This window comes from Eumetopias jubatus, unplaced genomic scaffold, assembly GCF_037043125.1.
Source record: "Eumetopias jubatus isolate StellerSeaLion01/CBP00866 unplaced genomic scaffold, mEumJub1_p1.0 scaffold_14, whole genome shotgun sequence".
Taxonomy (NCBI): domain Eukaryota; kingdom Metazoa; phylum Chordata; class Mammalia; order Carnivora; family Otariidae; genus Eumetopias; species Eumetopias jubatus.
In genome coordinates, this window is record NW_028274820.1 from 4,591,489 (window position 1) to 4,616,038 (window position 24,550).

The window sequence follows — 24,550 nt, forward strand, 5'->3', positions numbered from 1 at the left end:
GGTTCTCATTACCACCTTGAAGCTCCATGAATCAGGGAGGGGAAGGATATGGTAAGCGGAGGGCCACATCTTGATGACGGCACCTTGACAATGCAGCGGGGCTCAGCCCTCTTCCTCCTGATGGCCTCTGGGCATGCAAACAAGGAAGCCAATGGAAAAGGTAGATTGCAAAATGCATAGCCAGCTCCAGAGTGGTCAGAGGGAGGCTGCCACCTGGTCTCACTCACACAAAATAGAATAATAAGGTGCCTGTGGGTGCAGCACCTTTCAGAGACTTTTTCAGAAACGTGGTCATGATTCCCCAGCAGAGATGGCTTGTGCCCTCCGCCCTCTGGGCCAGCTTCCCCTCACACAGTAAACACACTCATCCTCAGGAAGCAGAACAACAGAGCGCTGCAGACCAGCATTTCTCAAAGCCCCGTGCACACCCAGCAACCTGGAGGGGCTCCTTAAGATGCCAGGATCCGCAGGTCTGGGCTGGGGTCCGGAGCTGGTCCAGGGAAGAGCCTGTGCCCAGCTTAGTGCTCAGAGCATTCCAGCAGCAGAGATGTGTGGATGGAGAAAGTGGAGAGGATTCTGGGGCCAAGCATCTACACAAGCAAGAAGTCTCAGTCTGATTGAGGAGGGGCGAACGGCTCCTGGAGGAGGGTGCCCAGGGCCCTGTGGGCAGTCAGGCTGGGTCAGGGCCAGGAGGCGTGAACTCCAGATGGGAAAATGCATGCTGACTTCTGTGGTCTCCGGGGAGCTAGCATGCCGGTTTGGAGATGGAGGTGATGAATGATCCTCTCTCCTCTGTCACCGTCAAAGAGAACGAAGACTAAAGTAGACACACATACCTTTAGCCGAAAACAGACCAGCCCCAGAGTGACTTCTGCACAGATTTCAAAGCGGGGATCCTGGTGCACCAAATGCTCAAACTCGTGAGCCAGCCGGACATGCTGGAAAGGGAAGAGCATCTGTCTGATTTTCTCAACACCGCCCAGCTCTGGACTCAGCCACCCAGAAAACCTTCCCAGACGGCACGTCTATGATTCATGTACATGCTCTTAGCCGTTTTCCTCAAGCGTGGATGCCACCCACATGCTAGCTGTTCCCACACAGGCTAGGAAGAAGCTCACTACCATGACAGAAGGACTAGTGTCTTCAGAAGAACACCAACTGGGCACCTGGGTGGCTCAGTCGGTGATGCGTCTGCCTTCGGCTCAAGTCATGGTCCCAGGGTCCTGGGATCGAGTCCTGCGTCAGGCTCCCTGCTCAGCTAGAGTCTGTTTCTCCCTCTGCCCCTCCTCCCATTCATTCTCTCAATCTCTCTCTCTCTCTCTCTCTCTCTCTCTCTCTCTCAAATAAACCAATAAATAATCTTTAAAATAAAAAAACAAGAAAGAAAAACACCAACTAACATTTTCTTCTGTTCAGGGGACTCTTAATTCCACCAACACAATCCGTTAGAATTTCAGAAGGAACACCGTGAAGAAGTATTTAAACATTCGAGTGAAGAGAGAGGGGCCAGCCCCTGCTGAGCAGCCCCTTGTGCTGAGGGCCAGGTGCCCTGCGACCACTCTGTCCCCAAGCCGCCCGCGGCACAGGCAACACCACGGTTGTGCCCACTCTGCAGATAAGGAAACTGAGGGGGTGATTCTAACGCAGAGGCCCACCAAAGCTCCAGTTTCTGCGGTGCTCTGGCTAGCTGTCACCCAACAGCACTTGTCACCAAGAGATGAGAATGACAGTCCCAGCCACGTTCAACAAATGCCTTCCTCTTGCTGAATTCACCCCTTATTTGACGCCCAGGTGTTCGTGGAGCCCCAAAGGGGATTCAAATAGTATGTGAACTGAGAACAAGCCCGCCACGATCTGTGCACCTGTTGCTCATTCCCTGCCCCCACCGGGTGCGCAGCTCGGTGCTCTCACGACAGTGCTCAGGGACTCAGCAGAAGCACAGCGGCTGAATGTCCCTGGGACTGAAGCCTCCTTCGTCTGTGCAGCTCCCGGGTAGAGAATAAATCCGGGGCCACTAGAGGGCACCAAAGACTTTGTGCTGGCAGGTGTGGCCCACCTCCGCCGCTGGGTCCCAAGGAGCTACACGGCCCTAGGGACAGGCTTTGATCATCCCCTCCCTCCCTGTAAGGCCGGACCGGAGCCCGCTGAGAGGCAGGCATGGAGTGTTTTTACAGGAAGCAGCCCAATCACACCCAGTACCCCTGAGCTTAAAGCTGGAATCAACTGGCGAGAGAAACCACTTCTCTTCCTTCCCCAAAGCAGCTGAATCCTCATTCTATTTGAGAACATGTTCTCAAAACCTCACATACACATTCCTGCCTAGTTCCTTACCCCACAGAGACCACAGGTTCCCTGCTCCCGTGAAGCCTACGGACCTCTGTCCATCAAGATGGGGCCATGGCTGAGGAAGGGACACCAGTATGGGAGGAACCAGCTGGAAATCAGCAGCCTTCTGCAACCAGCTAAATGGGTGGGCTCTGGGCGGTGGGGGCGGGGGGTGTCCCAGCACATACTCTGGCCTCAGTTTCCTCGGTTGTATAAAATAAAAATAAAAGGCAGGGTGATGGGGCTTGAAGTCGACTAGTGGTTCTCACTTTGTAGCGCTCATCACGGCTGCCTGGTTCACTCATTCAGGCAGAGGTTGCTGGGACCCACCCCGAGGGTCCAAGGCCATGCGTGGGTTGCTACTCGGGGGCTCACAGAGGCTATCCACCCCCAGCAGCTCCGAGACTCTCCCGTGCTGGCAGTCCTTGGAGCCAAACATCCTGTGTTCTCTGCACTTCTCCACCACTGTTGTCCGGACCGGCTGCAGCTGAGATGTCGCTACAGGACGGGCGGTGGGGAGGGTTCACTTTGCAGTCTCCTGGACCTGACGGCCGTAGTCATCATGGAAGTGTCCAGAAGGTCCGTAATTCTGCCCTGTCTTCTAAAAAGCCTAACCTCGGGATGCCTGGGGGGGCGCAGTTAAGTGTCCACCTTCGGCTCGGGTCGTGATCCTGGGGTCCTGGGATCAAGTCCCGCATCGGGCTCCCTGCTCCGCGGGAAGCCTGCCTCTCCCTCTGCATGCCACTCCCCCTGCTTGTGTTCTCTCTCTCTCTGACAAATAAATAAAAACCTTAAAAAAAAAAAATAAATAAATAATACAAATAAGAAGCCTAACCTCAGTACCCAAACCAACCTGCATCAGATATTTGCTGCTTCAGACATCTTCCTTCGTTTCTAAACTCCTACAGGCCTCCCGATATTAATTACCCAGATACGTAATGAAAGCACCGTCACCTTGCGGATGTAGGCCTGCAGTCCCTTGACTCCGTACATCCTAAAAACAAACCACATCTTCAAAGAGCGAAATCTCCGGCCCAGTGGCAGCTGCCAGTGCTGAAACAGAACAGAAAACTCTGCATCAGGACGCAAAGTGCCGAGAGCTGCTTTCCTCTGGCTCCCGGGGCACCTGCTTCTCTTGGAGGCAGCTAATTCCCTGGACGTGCCCTGGCTGGCGCCATGCCCCACTGTGGACCCCAAAGCCGACGGTGGGGTGAGCAGAGCCTGCAGCCAGAGGCTCTCTTTGCAAAGCTCTGAGACAGATGAGGATGCAACAGGCTGCTACTGGGGAGGCACCGTGTGCACTGAGCTCATGGAGCTCACCATCCGGCAGGGGCATGAGCGGGGGTGGGGGTGGGGGTGCTCGCTCACTGGTCACTCCATCTGCGGGAGGTTAGGAAGGAGGAAGCCAAAACCCACACTTCCTGCTCAGTGTATTCCCTGAGATGTCCTGGCGCCCTTTGCCAGAGCAAGAGCGATTCTCTTCCTGTCCACCAGCCACCACAGAATGACCTGCAGGACGGTCACTAGAAAATGCAACCCCAACAGGTTGGTCCTCAGATAATCTCCCCTTAGCTTGTCCTCAGTTTGCAGCTGGCCAGAACTCTACCATCTCCAATGGTTGGACACGTAAGCAAGAAGGGACCCAGAGCGGAGGAAGGGCAAGGGGGCCATCTAGGATGATAAAGCAGGGGCACTTCCTTGTGGCTTTCCAAATAGTCACGTTCTGGCACTTACACAGAAGATGCTGAGGGCGACTCAGTCTCCCTCTCTGTTCCCTGGACCTTCCTTGCAGGGCAGCACTTCCAGAAGGGCCTGGGGAATGCAGGGCTGCAGGGGAAGGAGGGCACAGCCTGGACCTGGACCCTCCCCCAGGGCATCTGTGATGGGCACAGGGGGCTCTCGGGGCAGCGCTGCTCCATAGCACGGCGGGCAGCTCGGGTTTTAAACTGTGTGCTGGGCACACTCATGGCATGCTGCTTCTGAACCTGGGGCTCCCGGCAAGGGTTTCGTGGAAGGCTCTCAAGTTGGAAAGAGAAAAGGGGGCCCGATATTTACACTCAAAGCCATCCAACACAGCGCCGCTGTGTGCGCGCCAGGCACGGTGCTCAGTGGGCTCACACATCCTATCACTTTATCTTCTTAGCACTGTGAAGCCAGAGTCTTAAGGGAGAAGAGCAGGTGTACAGAGGCTGGGGAGAAACGTACAGTGCCTCAGAATCACCTGCTGACACACGCCATCTTATTTAGCAGTGCATCTGCAAGCTGTTGGGGGATCTTCAGTAAAAATGGAACTAACCTGCCTCTTTGGAAAATCAAAAAGAGGATTCTTTACCATCCCCACTAACTAACTAGTAAGCAGTAAGCGATGGTTTCCTGTCATTGTTGCGCATGGAGGCTGCATTCCAAAATCATTCCTCGCCAAGTCGATGTCTGGGACATCAAAATGTGATTTATATCTAACACTGGGACGAATAAGCAGGGTAAACTTCATTTCTACGGTCCCGGAGTAAAAATGCACACAGTTTAATGGAGTGCTCATTTGAATATGGCCCCTAAAATGCTGTCGTGACCTGTTCTGAGCCTGCGGCAGGACTGGGGTAGACGCTCCCAGAGCAGAAATTCCCCGTGCACTCAGCCTGGAAGTTCAGAGGGGAAAGGACTCTGTGTTGTTTGCCATTTTATTCCCAGCTCCACACCCAGCTCAGAGAGGCCATCCTATACTGTTTTAGGGACTATTGCTGCCCACTGCGCTTATATAGTCAGGAGGAAAATCCATTCTAGCCTTGCACACGGATCACCTAAAATGATTCTGCAGGTAGAAACCAATTCGAGGTTTCTTGGACACCAGAGGAGCTATTTCCAGGTACTTTTCCCTCCACAATTGAAATTTTTAAAACCCTATCTTCAGTTGTCCCACTCTTGATAAGCCACTAAAAGGGACCAGAAAATGTACTTTCCCCACCCAAGTGGCATGGGGATTGTGAGGCTCAGACGGGGAGCTTTTGACCTAAGTTCTTGGTTCTCTTTTAGCTAGGTTCAGCAAAATCTTTGACTTCTCTGAACCTCTGTCTCCAAGTCTGTGAAATGGGTATAGTGATGCCCACTTTGTCCAAGACCAGGTACATTGTAGGCAAATGACGCTACTTTTCCATCTTCGGCTCATGCCGTTCACTAGCAGACACGGCGTAAAAGCCCTTGGCCAAGGTGTTCCCAGCCCCCTCCCCTTGGTGCTGAGACTGTCCTAATGCCCCCATCCCTTGAGGGCTGACCGTCCTGACAAAGGGCTGCTCACCCCTTTCATCCCATACTTCCCGAACGAGCCTGGTAGATGGCCCAGAATCCCAGGGTCTCCTCTGCAGCCTGGAGGCTGCGACCACCTCAGGCTGGGGCTTCCAACGTCTTTGAACAAAATGATGACGATGTCTGTGATATTCTTTTTCTTTGTCTGCTGAGCCCAGCACTCCCTCATCAAGGAGGAGCCTGGGCCCCAGGGCATTTGCCCAGAATTCACTCTAAAGGAAGAAACCATAAAAGAGCTCCAAAGTGTCTATAAGTACATTGAAAAGGAAAGACGTCCCAGCTAGGATAGCAGTAAAATTGGTCAGGGGCCCTGTAGGGCTATGGCACAGGGAGAGGGTCAGGTGGGAGGCAGGTGACACTCGTGCCTGTGATGAGGGGATGGAAGGAACGACACTCATAGTGCAAGACTGGTGCCCCAGGCCCTTTGCACGGCCGGGAGCCCAGACACAGGCTCCCACTGACTTGCGTGTTCTTTCCTGGTGGGACTGCCCTGTGTTTGCCCCATGTAACCTCTCCTACTTCATGGAGATGGTATCCTAAGGGCTAACTTATGTGCATCAGTTTTTAGAAGACTCTCGGCTCCAAAATAATATCCCCCATCCTTCTAATTTGATCCTCCATATATTTCATCTGTCTGAAATATCAGCTGAGAATGCTCTATGTGCCTTTCCCTGGCTCTTGTTCGGGGGCTCAATCTGCTGAGAATGCTCTATGTGCCTTTCCCTGGCTCTTTTTCGGGGGCTCAGCAGCACAGAACACCCAATTATCCAGGAGGACCTCCTGAGCCAGGTGGACATCCGTGAGGGTCTTCAAAATCAACAGGTGGACCCACTGAAAACTGTCCACATGTGACATACAATCCATAAGCTGCTGCCACTTAATGCCTGGGACTTCGTTACCACAGGGTATTCGAAATGGCATAAGGAGAAGCTGAACTACCAGAGGACTAGCTGAGGACTTGGAACATTTTCCCTTGGGCCAGAAAGAGCCATCAGAAAGGAGCGGAGTGTTTGAGATCCGTCTCAGAACGGCAGCTCCCAGCGGTGTGCGGAATGGTGATCCTGGCGTCTGGGACCATCTGTGCCCTGTCTCCCTCAGTAGCCTGGGGGTCCAGGAGGGAGGAAGGAAGGGGGCCTCGCTCATCTGTGAGAAGCTCAGCGCAGCATACGGTTCCCGGGCGAGAAAGGAGGCTGGCCATCAGACCACCGCTGTGGTCTCTGACCCCGTTCTCGCCCCTGCCCTCAGGGGGCCAGCCCGGGGAGCTCAGCGACAGCACAGAACGGAGGGGCCGTGTGGTCTTAAGGATAGTGCCCATCCTCACAGAGGAAGCTGAGCACAGAAGTTCCTGCCTCCTTCCGAGGGGGCAGGCAAGATCATTTCCTCCTAACCCGAGACCCGGAGTTGGGGGGCTGAGCCGAGCTGTCCGCTGCCTGGCTTGCTTTGCTACTTAGGACCCAGTGAGATCATGTCCTCTAGCGTGACTCTGATCCTGAGCGGAATGGGGCGGGGGGACAGGGACAGCAGCAGTGACAGCCCATGACAGCACCCAGCACTGCATTCACATTTTCCATTACCCTGAGACCTGGACTCGGCCAGAGAATTCTCCCACTTACCCTATAGTCAGTGATAAGCCCTGGAAAAGAGAAAGAAAGCAAAAAGAAGCCATTAGACACATCGGTTGATTACATGCCTCATCCTTCTCATTTTCAAGATTAAATGTCTTGTGTCCCATCTGTCATCTCCTGCACTGGATGTGCGACCACGGAGGGCCGGGCTGGGTGTTCTTTGTGGCACTTCTCAGGGTAACAGACCCAAGGGGCTTTCCAGAGGGCAGGGTGCCCAGAACAAATTGGAAATGCTGGATTACGAGTGGATTCCCATTTGCTTCGCTTTCTATGCTCCCGTAAGCACAAAAATCTAAGCTTTCTTCTATTGCCCAGTAGTAACTTGGCATTCAGATCATGTAAAACCTTCATTGTGCACTGATTCATGCACGGGAAGGTAGATTTCCGATAAACAGAGGGATTAGATCATGAGACAAGAATCAAACTTTTGTTGGGTGTTCATGTCTGCGTTCTCGGATCTTAGTCCAGAGTCTGGCATGGAGCAGATACCGGTGAGGAACCGTTGGATCGATATCACCAACCTGGATTCAGATAGCTTCATAGTGGATACAAAACGTGTCTGGTTTGCCTTCAGTCTCCCCTTGTTGCCTAAAGCAACAGAGCCAAGGACCTAATGGAGGACAGAACGCTGGACAAAGAGCCTCACCGATGGTAGTTGCTCCATGGTGATCTTAGGCAAGCAATCAGCTGGGAATTATGAACCTGAGCTGCAGTCCTGTGTTTCGGGTATCTGGTCCTCTAGTGTAGGTCCAGATGAGGCACGCCGGGGCTCATCACTGTCCCCCATTTCCCAAGTCAGAGCAACGGTGGCCTGGCCATAGCAGGCCCACCCCATGGGCAGCTGGGACTAGGCATCCACCTAATGCAATCCACCCCCACCCTCACAGACTGCCCCTCACCCACTCTGCAGAGGGGTCTGACTTAACACGTACAAGGAAATCTAAAGTTATTAAGCAAACATCAACAGCAGGGTCGCCAGAAATGACCCGACGGGGATGCAGAGATGCCAAATTCCTACGTGGCATGGAATGAGCACTCAGCGAGAGTCTGTTAAAAACGCAGATGATGTCGTGAGTGAAGATGAATGAATGACCCTCCTGTTTACTTCGCATCCCTGTGCCACCCCCGTGGCCATGAGCCACGTGTGGCCATTTACATTTAATTAAAATGAAATCAACTTGAACACGGAGCTCTTCGGTCAGACTAGCCACATTTCCAGTGCTCAGGAGCCACGTGGCGCTAGTGGGCTACCACACAGAGCGTGCAGAATTAGAGGACACTTCATTGTGCAAGTTTCTACCGGACGCGCGACTAAAGCTTGAAGTAGGTTTCAGATGCAGAAGCTTCTGTGGCTAAACAACACGGTCAGTGAAAGGTGGAGCCTGCTTCTCCATGACCTTACATCCTCAAGGACCAGCTGAAGACCCGGTCCAGTTAGGAACGGTGCTGACACAGGTCTGCTGTGAACACGAGGAATGCCCAAGCCCTCCTGCCAACAGCTTGCTACGACCACAGTTGAACTTACGGTGCAGACTTCTTAATAAGTGTTATGTGCCTAGGCAGTCTTTCCAACTACATATGAGGTATGTGGGGTGAGCAGCTCCTCCATGCAAACAGTATGCAGTAAACACACTAGAAACAATGCGTCAGACAGGACTGGCAAGAAACACCATCATGGGACAAAAGCACCTGCACTGGGGTGGTGGGCTCATGGGGACTTCCTGACTCACCCTTCCTGCTTCTTGTTTCCAAAGGTGCAGTTTTTACAATGAAAGAGCTTATCTGGAAAAGTCTATGCAGCAGGTGTGGCCACTTTTCCCTATCACCAGCACCGAGACAGAATTTTCTATTATATATAAAAAACACAAATCCCGCTTATTTTGGGTCCCGGTTCCTTGTCTCCCCCCAGCTGACAGGTGTCCAAGGAGACGAATGCATAAAAGCGCAAGGCAAACTCGGGGACGTCTTGGGATGGCGACCTCTCCCACATTGCTGTCCCCAGTGCAGCTGCTGGCCGCCATCCCCTGGGTCCAGCGGTGTTCCAGCAGCGGGACGACTGGGTCTGAGCCTCCAGGACAGAGGGACAACAGACAAGAAGCCAGTGAGTGAGAGGGCTTCGTGGCCGGACTCATGTGCCGTGAAGGGATGCTGGGGGTGGGGGCATTGGCTTCAGTGGAGAGACCTGGGAAGACCTCACTGAGTGGGAGGGTTTTGTCCTGGACCCAGGGATGAGCAGGGGGTGTCTTAATGACCCCCAGGCGGGACAGGGGGCTGCAACAGCCTAGCGAACATGAGGGGGCCATGGGGCAGTCATCGAGGAGTCTTCTTTATTGCATAGAAAGGATCTTTAAAAAAAAAACCCTGTAGAACACTCTAAACACGGTTTCAAGGAGCAGAAGGCTTAGTGGCACTGGGGCTGAATCCGTGTGGATAAAAAAAATGCCCTTACATCCACTGGCCACAAGAACGTGAAGTTGATTTTTGCTGTGAAGCACAAAATGGGCCACCATCTTTGTTGACTTACAGAGGTTTGCAGGGTTTTTTTGTTTTTTTGTTTTTTTGTTTTTTTGTAGGGGCAAAAACAAATAACTAATATTTTTCATCTCTAACAGCCATAGCAGATATTTCAGTAAGAAACAGCCTTCCTATAAAAGCAACATAAAATACATTTTTGTATGCCTCGAGCAAGAAGCCCTCAGATGCCCTTCGCTTACACTCATTCCAAGAATCCCTTCATTGCTTAAGGGCAACATTTTGCGTTTTAACTGTCGTGATTGCAAAGATTTTTATTATCTGAACATGAAATACTTTTTTTTTTGTAATAGGAGAGCTTGGCAGTCGCTTCAGAATTTCACAGTGTTTCATGCCAATTCCTTTTTTCCAAAGTAGACTTTATTTTTTAGGGCAGTTTTAGGTCCTGAGCAAATCTGAGCCGGCATGTGGGGTCTGCGAACATCAACGGGGACGCGTGTCTGCACTATACCTGAGAACAACAATACTTAAATAGTCCTAAGTATGTTTTTAAAACTGTAAAAATATAGAGCAAATTAAGAAAATTCACAAATAATTACACCATCCAGCTGTAAGTACTATTCGCGTTTGGAAAATTTTCATTGCACGCTTTTCAAAAGAAAAAAAAAATTTGTATTGCTGGGATCATTCTTCTAAATATCCAATTCTTATTTCTTTGGTAAGAATCTCAGAGGGGCGCCTGGGTGGCTCAGTCGGTTAAGCGTCTGGCTTCAGCTCAGGTCATGATCTCAGGGTCCTGGGATCGAGCCCCACATCGGGCACCTTGCTCAGCGGGAAGCCTGCTTCTCCCTCTCCCTCTGCCCCTCCTCCGTGCTTGTGTTTGCTCTCTCTCTCTCAAATCAATAAATAAAATCTTTAAAAAAAAAAAAAAGAATCTCAGAAGGACCTACATTTCCGCCCCCTCACCACCCGCTTGGAGCCTGGACTGTCCTAACTTAGGGTTTAACGTTTGGCTGTGGCCTAGGACAGTAGCCATACGAAATGAGCTATTCTGTGCTTTCTAGGAACCGCTCCAGCATCTCTCTGTGCCAGGGAACGTTCTGCTCCTCACCTCAACTCGAGCACCTGGCCGTGTCCTCTCTTGGCCCCGGTCATCGAGAAGCACACAGCCAGAATGCAGGCCTGGGGTGGCTCCGGTCCCACCAGCAGGGACGGGCACAGAGGGCAGGTCTATGGACCCACCGGGTGAGATGTGCATGGACACGCCGATCCTGCCCGGGCGTCATTGGGTTTTCGCTTCGCTCCCCGGGGCCCCCAGCCCCACCCCGTGTCCCCCTGGTGGCATTGGCGTGAGCAGATGCGCACTCAGAGAGACAGTAGGGAAGTCATGCTTTTAAAGGTCCTACACAGGACAAGTCCACACCCGCCCTGAGAGCTGTGCTGTGACCCCTCCAGGCCCATGGGCCCCTCCCCGGCTCCTGCACTGAGGCAGTCCCCAAGGCCCCGTCAGCACCCTTCCCCCGGGGGAAGCGGCTCCCAGGAGCTGGTCCCTGTGGACACGAACCTTCCTCCTGGCTCCCAGCAGAAATGCAGCTCTGATGAAAACAAAACCAGAACATTGCAGAAAGCAAGGACCCCGGTGTACCTGAGTCCTGATGGCCGTGCTTCAGGTAGAGAGGGTCCAGTTTAAAGGCTCCTATCAGGTCTGTTCTCTTTTTCACCCTGGTTTGAGAGAACAAATGATGGGGTTTAATGAGGAAGCCCCCAGATGGGCCCCCGCGGCCCTTCCCTCCGGTCCCTCTTCCGGCTGGCTCAGATCAGGCCCACCTGCTTTGAGACCCTTCCCTGGACCCCACTCCGTCAGCAGACGTCCCTCATCTGTGTGCCCACCACCCCTCCCCGCCGGCCCCACTGCAGCACAGCATTAATCTCCAGGACTCCAAGCCCACTCAAGGGGGCCGTCTAACAAAAAAACAAATATTCGCTTTTCATCCCTGGTTCCGGGCATACAGCAGCTAAAACCCTTGGAATCCCTGGAGGGGTAAGAACTGCTCTTGCAGGCCAATGTGACGGGGGGCCCCTTGGGGAGATGCAGGATGGGGGCTGGTTGCCAGGAAACCCAAGTCGACTTGAGGGTGGGGACTCTGAGCCCTACCTCCAGTCTCTGGGAAATCGGGGGGAGGGGGAAGGACTGAGATTGAGTTAATGACCGACGGCCAACGATTTGTTTCCTTTATAATAAATCAGTAGACGGGGCGCCTGGGTGGTGCAGTCAGTTAAGCCTCCGACTCTTGGTTTCGGCTCAGGTCATGATCTCAGGGTCGTGAGATCGAGCCCCGCCCCGGGCTCCACACTCAGCGGGGAGTCTGCTTGTCCCTCTCCGGCTGTTCTTCCTGCTCATGCTCTCTCTCCCAAATCAATCAATCAATCTTTTTTTTTAAAAAAATAAAGAAATAAACCAGTAAATGTAAGAGAGTTGCTTTCCGGAGTGCTATGAGCTATTCAAGCAAATTACCAAATCTGAAGGAGCAGGGGGTTCATGGGAGCCCCCCACTTTACAGGAAGTCGGACAGACGCACGGATACCCTTGGACCCACGACTTGTGGGACGGAGCCCGTCTACCTGTGGGGCTTGCGCTAACTCCAGATATTCAGCGTCAGAATGGAATCCCATTATGGGATGCCCGGTGGGTATCTGCAGAGCTAGTGAACGGATGTCAGAAGAGGAAACCCAGCAGGTGAGCATATATCCCTTCTGTCGGCCAGGCCTGGCACCTGGCCACTGACAGGCATCACTGGTGCGCGTGGGATGAACAGAAGCTAAAGATACGAAGGTGGTCCCACCGCGAGCCGCCCTCAGACCCAGTACGCAGTGATGGTCCGGGATAGCCCAGGTCAAAACTCGCATTTGGGCTGGGATTTGAGGTCTGAGCTTTAGGATAATTGCCTCTCTGCCTCATTTGGCGAGCAGGGACACCATCTCAAAGCAATTTTATGGCCAATAGACTATCCTAAGGGCAAACTGGAGAAGAAATGTCAGTCTGACAGCAGCTTAGGCTTGAAAGCAAATATTACGTGAATGAGTCTCTGCAAGGTAAAACCAGGGGGACCGAAATAGTGTGGCAGGATGTGGCTCACCAGCGAGGGGGCAGGAGAAAGGCCGGATTTATTCAGGAAAAGTAATTTATGTGCTATTTCTACAAAGGGTTAAAAGACAGACTCTGTCAGTAAGCAGTAGTGAGGGGTCTGGTGCATGCTGTGCCTTTGACCTCGGGCAAAAAAATTGGATCACACCTGACCTCGTGCATGCGAACGCAGGAATTCGGGTGCATCCCAGGCAGCATATGAGGAGGCCCTGTAGGAGACTCCTTTTGTCTCCCTGAACTGGGGAAGGCTCTGCACGTAGCCTTAGAGAGAGACAGAAAGAACAGGGTAGAAATACTTCTGACTCCAAGTAGAACTCCGTCCTTCATAAATGAAGACCGCATTCCCCTTCCCAAAGTGCGTGTCTTTGTAATCCAAACATTTGTGCAATGCTGAAGTCCCGCAAAAGGGTATACATTATAATATATCCACCTCACTGTTGAAGAAACAGAGCCGCATACAGTTAAATCGGTGTGTCCACCCCCTCGCCACACCCGGAGGAGGCCATGCGGCCACATTTGGCTCTACCAGTCCCACGGAGTCCTACAGAATCTTCCCTACAAATTCCTACATAATCTATGGTATTGTTTTGCAGGTTTCTTTCTTTCCTTTTTTTTCTTTTTTTTTTTTTTTTTTTTTGAGATTTATTTATTTATTTTAGAGACACACACACAGAGAGAGCACTGAGAGGGAGAAAAGAGAGAGAGCACGGGAAGGGCCAGAGGGGGAGAGAGAATCCTCGCGCAGACTCCAGGCTCAGCGTGAAGCCCAACGCGGGGCTCGATCTCACGACCCTGAGATCATGACCTGAGCCGAAATCAGGAGTCACCGATGGAGCCGCACAGGCGCCCCCCGAACGTTTCCAAACATAACACAAACACAAGCTGTTTAAAGTTAAATGACGTCGTTCTCTGTATTTTTCTCCAAACCATACTCCTGGGCTTCCGAGCCGGTCTTCCACGTACGTCTTGTTCACTTTGCCACCGCGCTGGACGGCCCCACCAGCCGACCGAAGTCTGTCCGCTCTCCTCTTGCTTGTCGCTCATTGTGAGACAGACCGCGCCGCCCCGGAGCCGCGTGGTGCCCTGGAGGACGGCCCCTCGGACGCACGTCCAGTTACGGAATGGGGACAGGGCAGGCAGGGCCAAGGCAGCGTCTGAGGCGGTGTGGCCCTCAAGCTCCTATGGCTCCACGTCCTGGTCAGCAGTCAGTGCGGAGGGTCTTTATCTGACGCAACCGACAATGTTCCTGGAGGGATTTCAATGTGCGTTTCTGATGTCTAACGATGTGGAGTAACACTGCATTTGTCCAGCGCCCCCTGCTGTTTCCTTCGGGTGAAAAAATTTTTGTTCATTTTTGTGCTAGCTGGTTTGCCTCTGGTACTCGGCCCTGGATCGTGACAGTTACCTAACTAGCAGTGGTGGGAATCCGGGTAATTGTGGGCGGCTTCTAGGCTGTCCTCTCTGGATCTCCGCTCCACTGCATCCTGCTTGAGCTATACTGACTTCACCTGCACATCGATGTTGGATGGGGCACAAGCCCACCGTGTTGTTCTTCGATTTTTTTTCCTTGGCTATTCTGGGCCCATGTAAGTATTAGGCTCAGCTTCAGCAACTGCCACAAAAATACCCAACCAGGATATTTGTTAGGGTGGCACTGGGCTCTGATGCTCAGTCTCCCTCTCCACGAACACAGCATACCCTTCCATTCAGTGAGGACTGCTGGAATGGCTTCCAAAACATTGTCTGTTTTCCCCTCAAGAATCTGCACAACTTTTTTTTTTTTTAAGATTTTATTTCTTTATTTGACAGAGAGAGACACAGCGAGAGAGGGAACACAAGCAGGGGGAGTGGGAGAGGGAGAAGCAGGCTTCCCGCCGAGCAGGGAGCCCGATGCGGGGCTCGATCCCAGGACCCCGGGATCATGACCTGAGCCGAAGGCAGACGCTTAACGACTGAGCCACCCAGGCGCCCTTCTGCACAACTTTTGATACCTTTATTTGTTGTAACCTTATGTCTTATTCTGCTATTGTAAAGGGTATTTCTTTATTTACAGTTTACAATACTGTAAAATTGTACACATATTACAAACTGTATAAAATTACAGTACAGGGGCGCCTGGGTGGCTCAGTCGTTACGTGTCTGCCTTCCGCTCAGGTCACGATCCCAGGGTCCTGGGATCGAGTCCCGCATCGGGCTCCCTGCTCCGCGGGAGGCCTGCTTCTCCCACTCCCCCTGCTTGTGTTCCCTCTCTTGGTGTGACTCTGTCAAATAAATAAATAAAATCTTTAAAAAAATAAAATAAAATTACAATACTGTAAAAAAATACAGTACTTACAATACTGCATAAAGTTTAAAAATTACATGTGCTGACATGCCTAGGTGGCTCAGTCAGTTAAGCGTCCCTCTTGATGTTGGCTCAGGTCTTGCTCTCGAATCGGTTCCATCCTCAGCGCGGAGTTCGCTTGGGGATTCTCGTTCCCTCTCCTTCTGCCTCTCCCCCTCTAAAAAAATTACATGTACCGTTTATTGTATATGTAAAACCTTAAAAATGCGTATCTAGAGATTTTGTTGTGTTCTTTTAATACTTTCATTAAACTTTCTTTTTATTGCAGACAGTCACATCATCTGAGAATAGTAAGAGTTTTATGGTTTCCATTCGAATCTTTACACTTTGACTTCCTTACGCCTCTTACTCCACAGGCCAGGAGAGCAAGCACCGAACAGAACGTGAATTATAAGAGCCCTTATTCTTCCCTGGTCTTAAAGGGAGTCCTTCTAATATGTCACCATTAAGAATAGGCTTACTGTAGTTTTTTGGTAGATATCTTTCATCAGAATAAGAAAGTTCTCTCTGTTCCTATTTTACTAAAATTTTTTTTGGTGCAGGTGTAGAATTTTACCTGACGCTTTTTCTGCATCTCCTGTGATGATGATTCCCTTCCCCTTGACTCTTCACACAGCAAATGACATTTCAAACCCTTCTAATATTTCTAAAACACCCCGCACACCTGGAATAAACCCATCTGGGTCATGATACACAGTCTTTCCTTCCCTTAAACATCATGGAATTTCATATGCTAATATGTGACTTAGAGATTCCGTATTTAAATTTGTGAGCAAAACAAACTTTTTCTTTCTTGCTTTTCTTTTCTTTTCTTTCTCCGTGGCTTTTTTCCCCTCAGCTTCTCATCCGGTTTTGGAATCCAAGGTACCCGAACTTCATGACATGAGAGCCGGTGTGTGCCCTCCTTGCTGCTCTCTGTGAAGTACACTCATGCTCAGACTGATAAATGCCTTGACAACTTGGTAGAGTTTGCTGTTGGGAGAATCTGGAACCTCCCATTGAGGGAAAAATTTAACTTTTGGCGAATAATAATTTCGTTAGTGAGTATATTGAATACTGCTGTATTTTAAAAAGCTGTACATAATCATCTTTAATAGCTGTAAGATTTTTTCAGTTTATTTGTTTAGTCTGTTTATGCTGGAGCTAGTTTTGTTGCATGTGGACAATGTTGGGCATGATGTTTGACAGGGTTGTAGAAGGAAGGCAATTTAAACAGATGTGCACGGGCATGCACACACACCTGCACACACGTGTGTGCGGGCACACTCAGAAACGGTCTGCATTGGCATGAGTCAACCCACGCGGAATGGGCCTCGTGGTGAGGACAGTTGTCTCCCTGACTTCAGACACACTCCTGAGGGACGGTCCTGGGGCCCGAGGGGAGGGGACTCCTGCGTTTTGGGGAAATCTACATTGTCTTTCTCTAAGCCCACAATAGCCTGTGAGGCTCACAGAATGAGGGCTCGTGTTACGTCCTGGTGCCGGCAACAGAGAAAAGCATTCAGGATGGGAAAGAGCCCTGGAACCAAAGTGCAAAGAAACCAAAAAGGTACACAGAAAACTGTGCGCTAATGCTTATAAAACAAGTTCTAGCACCCGATCTTGCCATAATAGAGTGGTCAACCATCTTCCCAAGAAACTGAACTTCAAAAGAAATCCAGTGTAACAGAAAAGTGCAAAAGCTATAAAACTACTTGGGATAAAATTTAAATTTTATTTGGAAAAAGGCAAAGAGCCTCTTTTTAAAGGTAGAGTAAAAACATGCCCTTGGCGTCGTGTGGAATCTGAGGCTTTCTTTGGAGAAAATCTGATGTTAAACAGATACTGAGGTCTGAGCAGAATGGCTCATATTTACAAGATTCAAATGAACAATAAAAAACTTATGAACAGAATAATGAAATCATTATGAAATGTAGTTACTGTGCTTACAATGATTGCAAGTTTTCGAAACTCCAATTATCTTGTCCATTTCAATATTTAGAGAAAATAACCAATATGTTTACTTTAAATTACAGACTAACCATTGGTAAAATTTCATTACACAAAAGAGAGACCCTTCTGGCTTTGAGGAATACAAAACAGCCAGTGAGAGCAATTTAAAAAAACAAACAAGCAAACACACATTTATGTCTTGTTGTATCAGCAAAAATTTAAATACATCTATAAAAAATTCGGAATTTAGGATTATTTGTTTATTTTCAACTCTTACGGGTCTAAAGGGATGCTTATTCTTTCTGAAATCTGGTTTTTACAAGTGTCTTATCACCTTTATCCTAATGTGTTGACACCCCATTTTACCACAATAACCTCCTAGAGTAGCAAAACCTATGTATTTGAGTCCGTGGATATTTGGGACAGTGCAAAGGAGCCTCTGAGTATATTCTCAATGCTCATTCTCTGCGCACTGCCTGGCACCACGTTTCAAGGTATCGCCTTCTCTTACGTTGCCCGCGAACACGCAGGGCCCCTCCCAGCCCCCCCTACCCCAGGAGCTGGACTGAGCATGCCTGGGGGGACCCACAGCTCAGGCGGGCAAACAGGGGAGGGAGGCTGCAATCCCTCCCTTCCTCTCTAGCCTGTTGCTGTCCATGCCTGGGCTCAAGTCCAGGATTTTCAGGAGTCAGAAAGTGAAACCAACTGACAGTTTGAACAAAAGTGAAAACACTTTTGGGGCCTGATTTTGCCTCATTCCCACCGAAAACCAGCTCCCGTTCTCCGATTTCTTCTGCATCCATCTGGAGCAATGCTAATGCATCCCGTGCTTTTTCTTGTGTATGTGTTTATAAAATGCGTATCGATTTCCGTGCATGTATTTTTTTTTTTTTAAGATTCTATTTACTTATTTGAGAGAGAGCGAGCCAGGGGGAGTGGCAGGCAGAGGGAGAAGCAGACTCCCCGCTGAGCAAGGAGCCCGATAAGGGGCTGGATCCCAGGACCCCGGGATCATGACCTGGGTTGAAGGCAGACGCTTCACCGACCGAGCCACCCAGGCGCCCTCGTGCATGTATTCTTAATTTGCATCCTGTGAGATTCATAATTCTCTATATGATTCTTTTTACTCAGTATTGAGGTTTTGTGTGTGTGTGTGTGTGTGTGTGTGTGTTGTTTTTTTAGAGAGAGAGAGAGAGAGAGAGAGAGTGAGAGCATGAATCGGGGGAGGGGCAGAGGGAGGGGGAGAAGGAGAGTCCTAAGCAGGCTCCACGCCTAGCACGGAGCCCAACATGGGGCTCGATCCCATAACCCTGAGGTCATGACCTGAGCCAAAAATCAAGAGTCAGATGCCCAACTGACTGCGCCACTCAGGCGCCCCTACTCAGCATTCGCTTTTAAAACTTCACCGCACTGCCATTAAACATCTGTGGCTCTGGCCTGGAGGGCTGTGTACCCATAAGCAGAACCGGTGGCTTCATCCATAAAATCGGGATGACCCTTCCTGCACCAGCTCAGCTGCCATGCAGGTATAATCCTTAAAGTGTGTGTGCTTCAGGAGCCTGGCACTCGCCTGTGCACGAGGCCAGGCTGGCCCCAGGACTGAGTGCGGAGGCCAGAGGGGCTGTGCCGGGCAGGCCTGCTCAGTCCCACACCACCGACCTACAGAAATGGTGCTGTAAGGGCTCGTATTACTTAGTGAGACGTTAAAGAGCTGCGTGTATCTGTAAAAACGCCCATTTTAAATGTGGAGAGCTGATTTAAAACAAATTAATTCCATGTGGACCATCTGAAAGGTTTTCAGTGGCTTCCACCTGAGTTCACCATTGCGCACACATCGGTCTCAGGGCCTTTGCACGGATGGCCCTCCCCCCCAAAACACACACACCAACCCCAGCGCAGGTACGTGGACTGCTTGGTCTACCACCTCACGTGACCTTTTGTCAAATGCCCTGTCACCAGATAGGCTTTCTGTGACCTCTCCGTCGGCAGCGACCAGGCAGTGAATGAATGGGACCATGGAGGCACCTCCCCGACACAGTCCCCTCTACCTTCCAGCTCCTGGCCACCCCCCCAAGCTTCTCACCTGAACCTCTGCCCTCTACATTGGCCCTAATCCAATGTGACCCCTGCTGGACCTCAATCTACATTGGTCTATTTTTGATTTTATTTAGTTTTTTGTTTTGCTTTGGCTCTATGTCATTTACTGGAAACTCTGTTCCAAGGCTGGGACCCCGAGAGCCCAGGGACAATACCACTCTGGTCTCAGCTCCATGGTGCTCAAAATCAAATGCTTCCCAACGAAATCATGACCTTTCCTCTTCCTTGGTGTTCTTGGTTTGGACGGGGCTGCCCCCAACTTGGATGCTGTTCTGCCCACACCTCCCTGGTGGGGGGCAGATGACTGTGGGGAAGGGTCCTCTGCAAGCAAGGCGATGTTAAACATCATCCCTGCCAAAAGGAGAGAGCAACTTCTTTGTAGGAAACAACAACAACAACGAAGACCCAAAAAACCAAAAAAAAAAAAAAAAAAACGACAACAGGGAGGGGGGCTTGGGTATAGTGAGATCAAAATAAAACCGAAGTTTGGTAAGAATCAAACAAGCTAATCAGGAAGTACATGGCATAATCAAGGTTGTATGTAGGGTTTAAAACAAGCTGACCCGCTTTAAATCCCCTAAATGTCAGCCTTATGGTTTTATCTCGTGATTTCTTGGGAGCACCATTAGGCACTGAATTGTGTCCCCTTCCCAAAATTCATAGGCTGGAGCCCTAACCCCCAGGACCTCAGGATGCGACTGCCTGTGGACACGGGGTCTTTAAAGAGGCAAAATGATTTAAAAGGAGGTTAATGCCTGGGCCCTAATCCAATGTGACCGGTGTGTGACCGGTGTCCTTACAAGAAGAGGACCCAGAAGGGACACAGCTGTCTGCACACCACACAGAGGCGTCCGCAGAGGCCAGCACTGCCCGCACCTTGGTCTGTGGCATCCAGCCTCCAGAATCATGAGGAAATAAGTCTCTGTCTTTGTCCCAGAGGCCTTAGCCCAGTGCCTGAAGAAGCTGACAAGCAGCCGTTTTCATGTTGAAATGCAAACCCTTCAACACCAGATGCCGTCAACCAATATTCTGTGTTTATGAAATCGCGGGATGAACCCTGGGGTTTGGGGGAGGATGGATTTCCCCACATGCATGAAATCACCTCGAAATCTTGGACAGCTTTTCTGTCCAGGACCCCAGCAGCTCAGGACCCAGAAAGCACATCCTCTATCCCAATTCAAACTTCGACTCATGCCTTCGGCCTTCTGAATCTGCAGGTGGGCAGGCAGCTCTTCAAGCACTGACCCCCCATTTCCCCCCGGCCCCCCATACTGATTGCCCTTCTCTAGGGGCAAAATTGCAAACACTGGGGTTTGCCCTGACATTTAACATGGAATTTTATTCGGCAGGCAATAAGCCTCACCTCTGTCCTTCTCGCCGTGACATGGCATCACCCCTGCCTCCCTGCGCCTCTCCCACAGGTCACTTCCACGGCAGCCCCGGTCGCACCACGCACTGTGGCGGGCTGGGACCCTTCTCCATGCCGCGGACACAGCCATCCTCTCTCGCCCTTAACCGATGCACCGGCGTTTTGGACCCAAGGACAGGAGGCCACGTTTTTGTATTCATCCTTATCATATCTCAGTGTCTGATCACAGATCATGGCCCCAAATGCTTGACCCTGAGACCAAGACCTGAGCTGAGATCAAGAGTCAAGACACTTAACTGACTGAGCCCCCCAGGTGCCCCTAAACATCTGTGTCTGATAGGAGTATTTTGCCCAGGTAAGGAGTGAGATGTCTGGGCACACCATGAGCCCCTCTGGCCACCACCGCCCAGCAGCCCCCCTGGTCCCCATCGCTTCACCCCCGACAACCCTCCAGGCTGTTTGGGTGGCTTTCTTGGCCTGACACCTCACTGGCCGCTAAGGACCCTGTGGGCTCCCCCGTCAGCTCACGCGGAGGCCACTACCCCTCCCCAAACAGAGGCGGCAGAGCCCCTTCTAAGGCTCTGCACCAGCTCCGTGCCCAGGACCCACAATCTGACCAAGTACACCAGCAGAACAGAATTATATTTCAGTCTCAGTTAAAGCTCGAAAAAAGGGACTTTCTGACACCCTGCATGAGTTACTCTTCAAGCATTCCACTTTAAATGAAATAGACAAACGTAGCCCCGAGAACACAAAAGAATACTGACATTGATAAAAACTATAGCTTATAGATCCTCACTAGTACTTCGGACAGAGCTGAGTCTGGAACACTCGTATCCAAAGGGGCTTTAAAATCACACACCAAAGTTTGGGTCAAAGGCTGACAAAAAAAGAACTGATTTGAACTTATTTTTTAGTAAAGCACTGAAACTGTGATTTTATCTTTGGACAAAATAGTTAAAGAGAGCCCGGATCACTCAGTAAACTGGGAGAACAGACTTTGGGTGGGGTGGGTGAGAACTGCTTTCTTCACCCTTCCAAGGTGGAAAACCATTCATTCAATTACATGCTAAACGATTTTGCACAAAATTCATGCAAAGCGCCCCGGTCTTAAGGTTAACCTCTTTCTTCCTGTAATGAATGTAGCAGACCCAATTTCCACTCTTCCCACACCACTCCCAGCATCCACGCAATGGAATATCATCCACTTAAATTTCTGAATTCTTTTTCTTGCCCTAAATACAACCAAGTAATTATGGCTCTGCTATTAAGAATTTTCAGGAACTTCGTGGGAAATAGGATTACTCTTATTTTTCCTTAGCAAATGCTATTAAGCCCTGAGGGTTAGATGTGTTAAACACCTAAGAATGGAAACACAGAAACCACCAGATTAGAAATACGCCCTGCAATTTCCTTGCGTTGTTTTTGCTAATGCTAGCTAGAGCCAGCGAGCGAGCTTTCTGTATTACCCTTGGCTTCTCGTGCGGCTATGTTGCGTACTATGTTCTGGTCAACAGAGCACTACCAGGGTAAGATCTAGCAAGAATCCCACCCATGGCTCAGAAGGGAGGCGAGCAGTACGCGGGGGACATACGGGCTCCTCCAGCGATGGCATCCTCCCCTGCCGGGCTTCTTCTCTAGAAAGCCGCTCTTGTCAAGTGCAGTGGGGGCACGGGGTCATTGACATCTAGCCAACGGGGAAACTCACCACATGGCAGAGCAGTCAAAATTCACCAACAGCCATTTGTGGGGATTGAAGTTAAATGAATCTGCAAACTGCCAAGGAACAGTAATGACAAGAAGAAGATATTTCAGTTATGAGCGTCTAGTCATAAAACAAGACTCCACACACAGTAGTTAACAACTTGTTTTCTCAAGTGCAAGACCACTTGGAGGGGACGTCCCTGAGGCCGTGGGGCTTGGGGCGCAGCGGCAGTTGGGAAGGTCCGGGCTCTGGAACTCCCTTGGGCAGCCACCTGACCTCCGTACCTCTTTGTACTCATTTTCAAGGGAGAAGAACGCGTCGTAGTTCATGAATGCATGGAGCTGATAACAGCTGATTCTGGGCTGAAGCACAAGGCAAGGGTTTGATCCCAGCTCAACAGCTTACTCAGTGTGGACCAGAATGGGAATGGCTGCTTTACGGAGAAATCCTGGTATCACAGCCAGGAACCCCTCAGCCCAGCTCCTGACATGCAGTACACTCTCCGGTTGGAAGGCTGTGCCGTGACTATTGCTGATGTGGGGTGGTTAAGATCTGCGGGTGGTAAGCCAGCCAGGGGGGAGGGGGGTGGTCCCAGGGACCACAGTGATGGCTACTGACTCCCAGCAGCTTGTGCTGAAGTGGGAAGATCAGACCAGAGAGCAGTCGTCAGGATGCAATGTGAAAACGAGCATTGGGTCGCTGCTCAGAGGGGGAGGTAGACTCTCTGGGTCGGGCTGGAGGTGCCTGCAGAGGGTCACCTCGCAGAAGTTGAGCATGCAGGCCACCTGGCCCCCTGGCAGTCTTGGGATGCAATGCCAGGCACCTAGGAGACGTCCAGAAAGTTCGTCTGAAGAGTGAAATGAAGAATCTCGTTTTTTTTTTTTTTTTTTTTTTACGATGGAAAGAGGCATAGGCTTTGGACTAAGAGCCCCAGATTTTGACCTTAGGGTTCCCACTGCCTGGCTGAGGGCCCTCGGTGGGAGGATTCTATGAGAATTTATAAATGAGGGACTGGAATGAGCTAATCTAGAAACTTCCTGTTAACATTCCCTTTTATTTCTGGGTTAATCCTGATTCGGGTGTAGGGCTATCACATTCAAAGCAAGGGGATGCATTTTGAGGACCTTGGATAATTCAAAACATGCGGAACCCCAACACAGAATCCACAGGCGACCCCAAGAGAAGACAAAGAGAGTTGAGGAGATGCCTGCTCCCAGCAGCAACAGGGACACGGCTCACGGTTCTGGGGGCTCTCCTACTCTGAAGCCACATGAGCCCCTACTCATTTTTTTTATTACTTTATTTTTTTATTATGTTATGATAATCCCCATACATTACATCATTAGAATTTGATGTAGTGTTCCATGATCCATTGTTTGCATATAACACCCAGGGCTCCACGCAGAACGTGCCCTCTTTAATACCCATCCCCAGGCTAACCCATCCCCCCACCCCTCTCCCCTCTAGAACCCACCCCTCCTCATTTTTAATTGGGAAAATTCACAGTTCTACCTTTCCTCGTAAAATGAGACGTCATCAGTATTTTAGGTCGTACACTTTCAAATCTGCATAGTCTGGAGTCACATAACATGTATCTACCTTTCAAACTATTAGACTCTTTGGAATAATCCGAACTTGAATTTACGTGTACTGTGTAGGAAATTGTACTGATCTGGCCTATGAAATACTTTCTGCCGGCACCTTCCTCAAAACTCACGAACTAGCAAAGTTCTCAGAATACACGTATCATCCTAAGCAGTGGGAGGGTGAAAATGTCATACCTAACCTACGGTAATTGGGATCACCCCAATTTTTATTTAATGGGTTGGCTCTTTTACTAACGCTAATGCAATCATCAACAACTCTTCCCACATTACCTAAACGTTTTCTTCTTTATTTTTAAAGATCATATCCAAGTTCATTGCCCGCCTATCAGTAACGGGCTCCCTTCCTGGAAGACAATGGGAAGCAACTGCCAAAAACAGGCGTTAGCTCATTGATTTGAGGGGCCGCCATATTTCCAAGCAGAAAATAGGATTTCAACGACTGAGACCGGCAGAGGAGGGCCCTGGGCATTTTCACTGCGCTATCCTGAGTGGTGCATTCTTGCATTCTTCAAAATGCATGTCCAGGTTTATCCTCTGAATGCTGCATAGGAGCTGGGTCCCGCTGGAGGCCCAGGGGTGCAGCCATGGATGGGCGCCCCACCACCAGCCACCAGGGAGACATCTGCTCG

At 50.4% G+C, this 24,550-nt stretch overlaps 1 protein-coding gene across 6 annotated transcripts in view; it reads right to left on the minus strand.

Annotated features, from left to right (window-relative positions):
* The window catches only part of DDC (dopa decarboxylase), a 59,147-nt gene that overhangs the window by 2,694 nt on the left and 31,903 nt on the right, over positions 1–24,550 (minus strand). For 5 of the 6 annotated variants that reach the window (XM_088018206.1, XM_088018204.1, XM_088018207.1 and 2 more), the window contains 5 exons: positions 22,318–22,385; positions 11,368–11,444; positions 7,239–7,258; positions 3,280–3,378; positions 837–938 (listed from right to left, as the gene is read on the minus strand). In XM_088018206.1, the coding sequence (XP_087874332.1) occupies positions 837–938; positions 3,280–3,378; positions 7,239–7,258; positions 11,368–11,444; positions 22,318–22,385 (366 nt within the window). Of the gene's footprint in view, positions 1–836; positions 957–3,273; positions 3,379–7,238; positions 7,259–11,367; positions 11,445–22,317; positions 22,386–24,550 lie in introns of all 6 variants that reach the window. The other variant, XM_088018203.1, reaches the window with a different exon arrangement.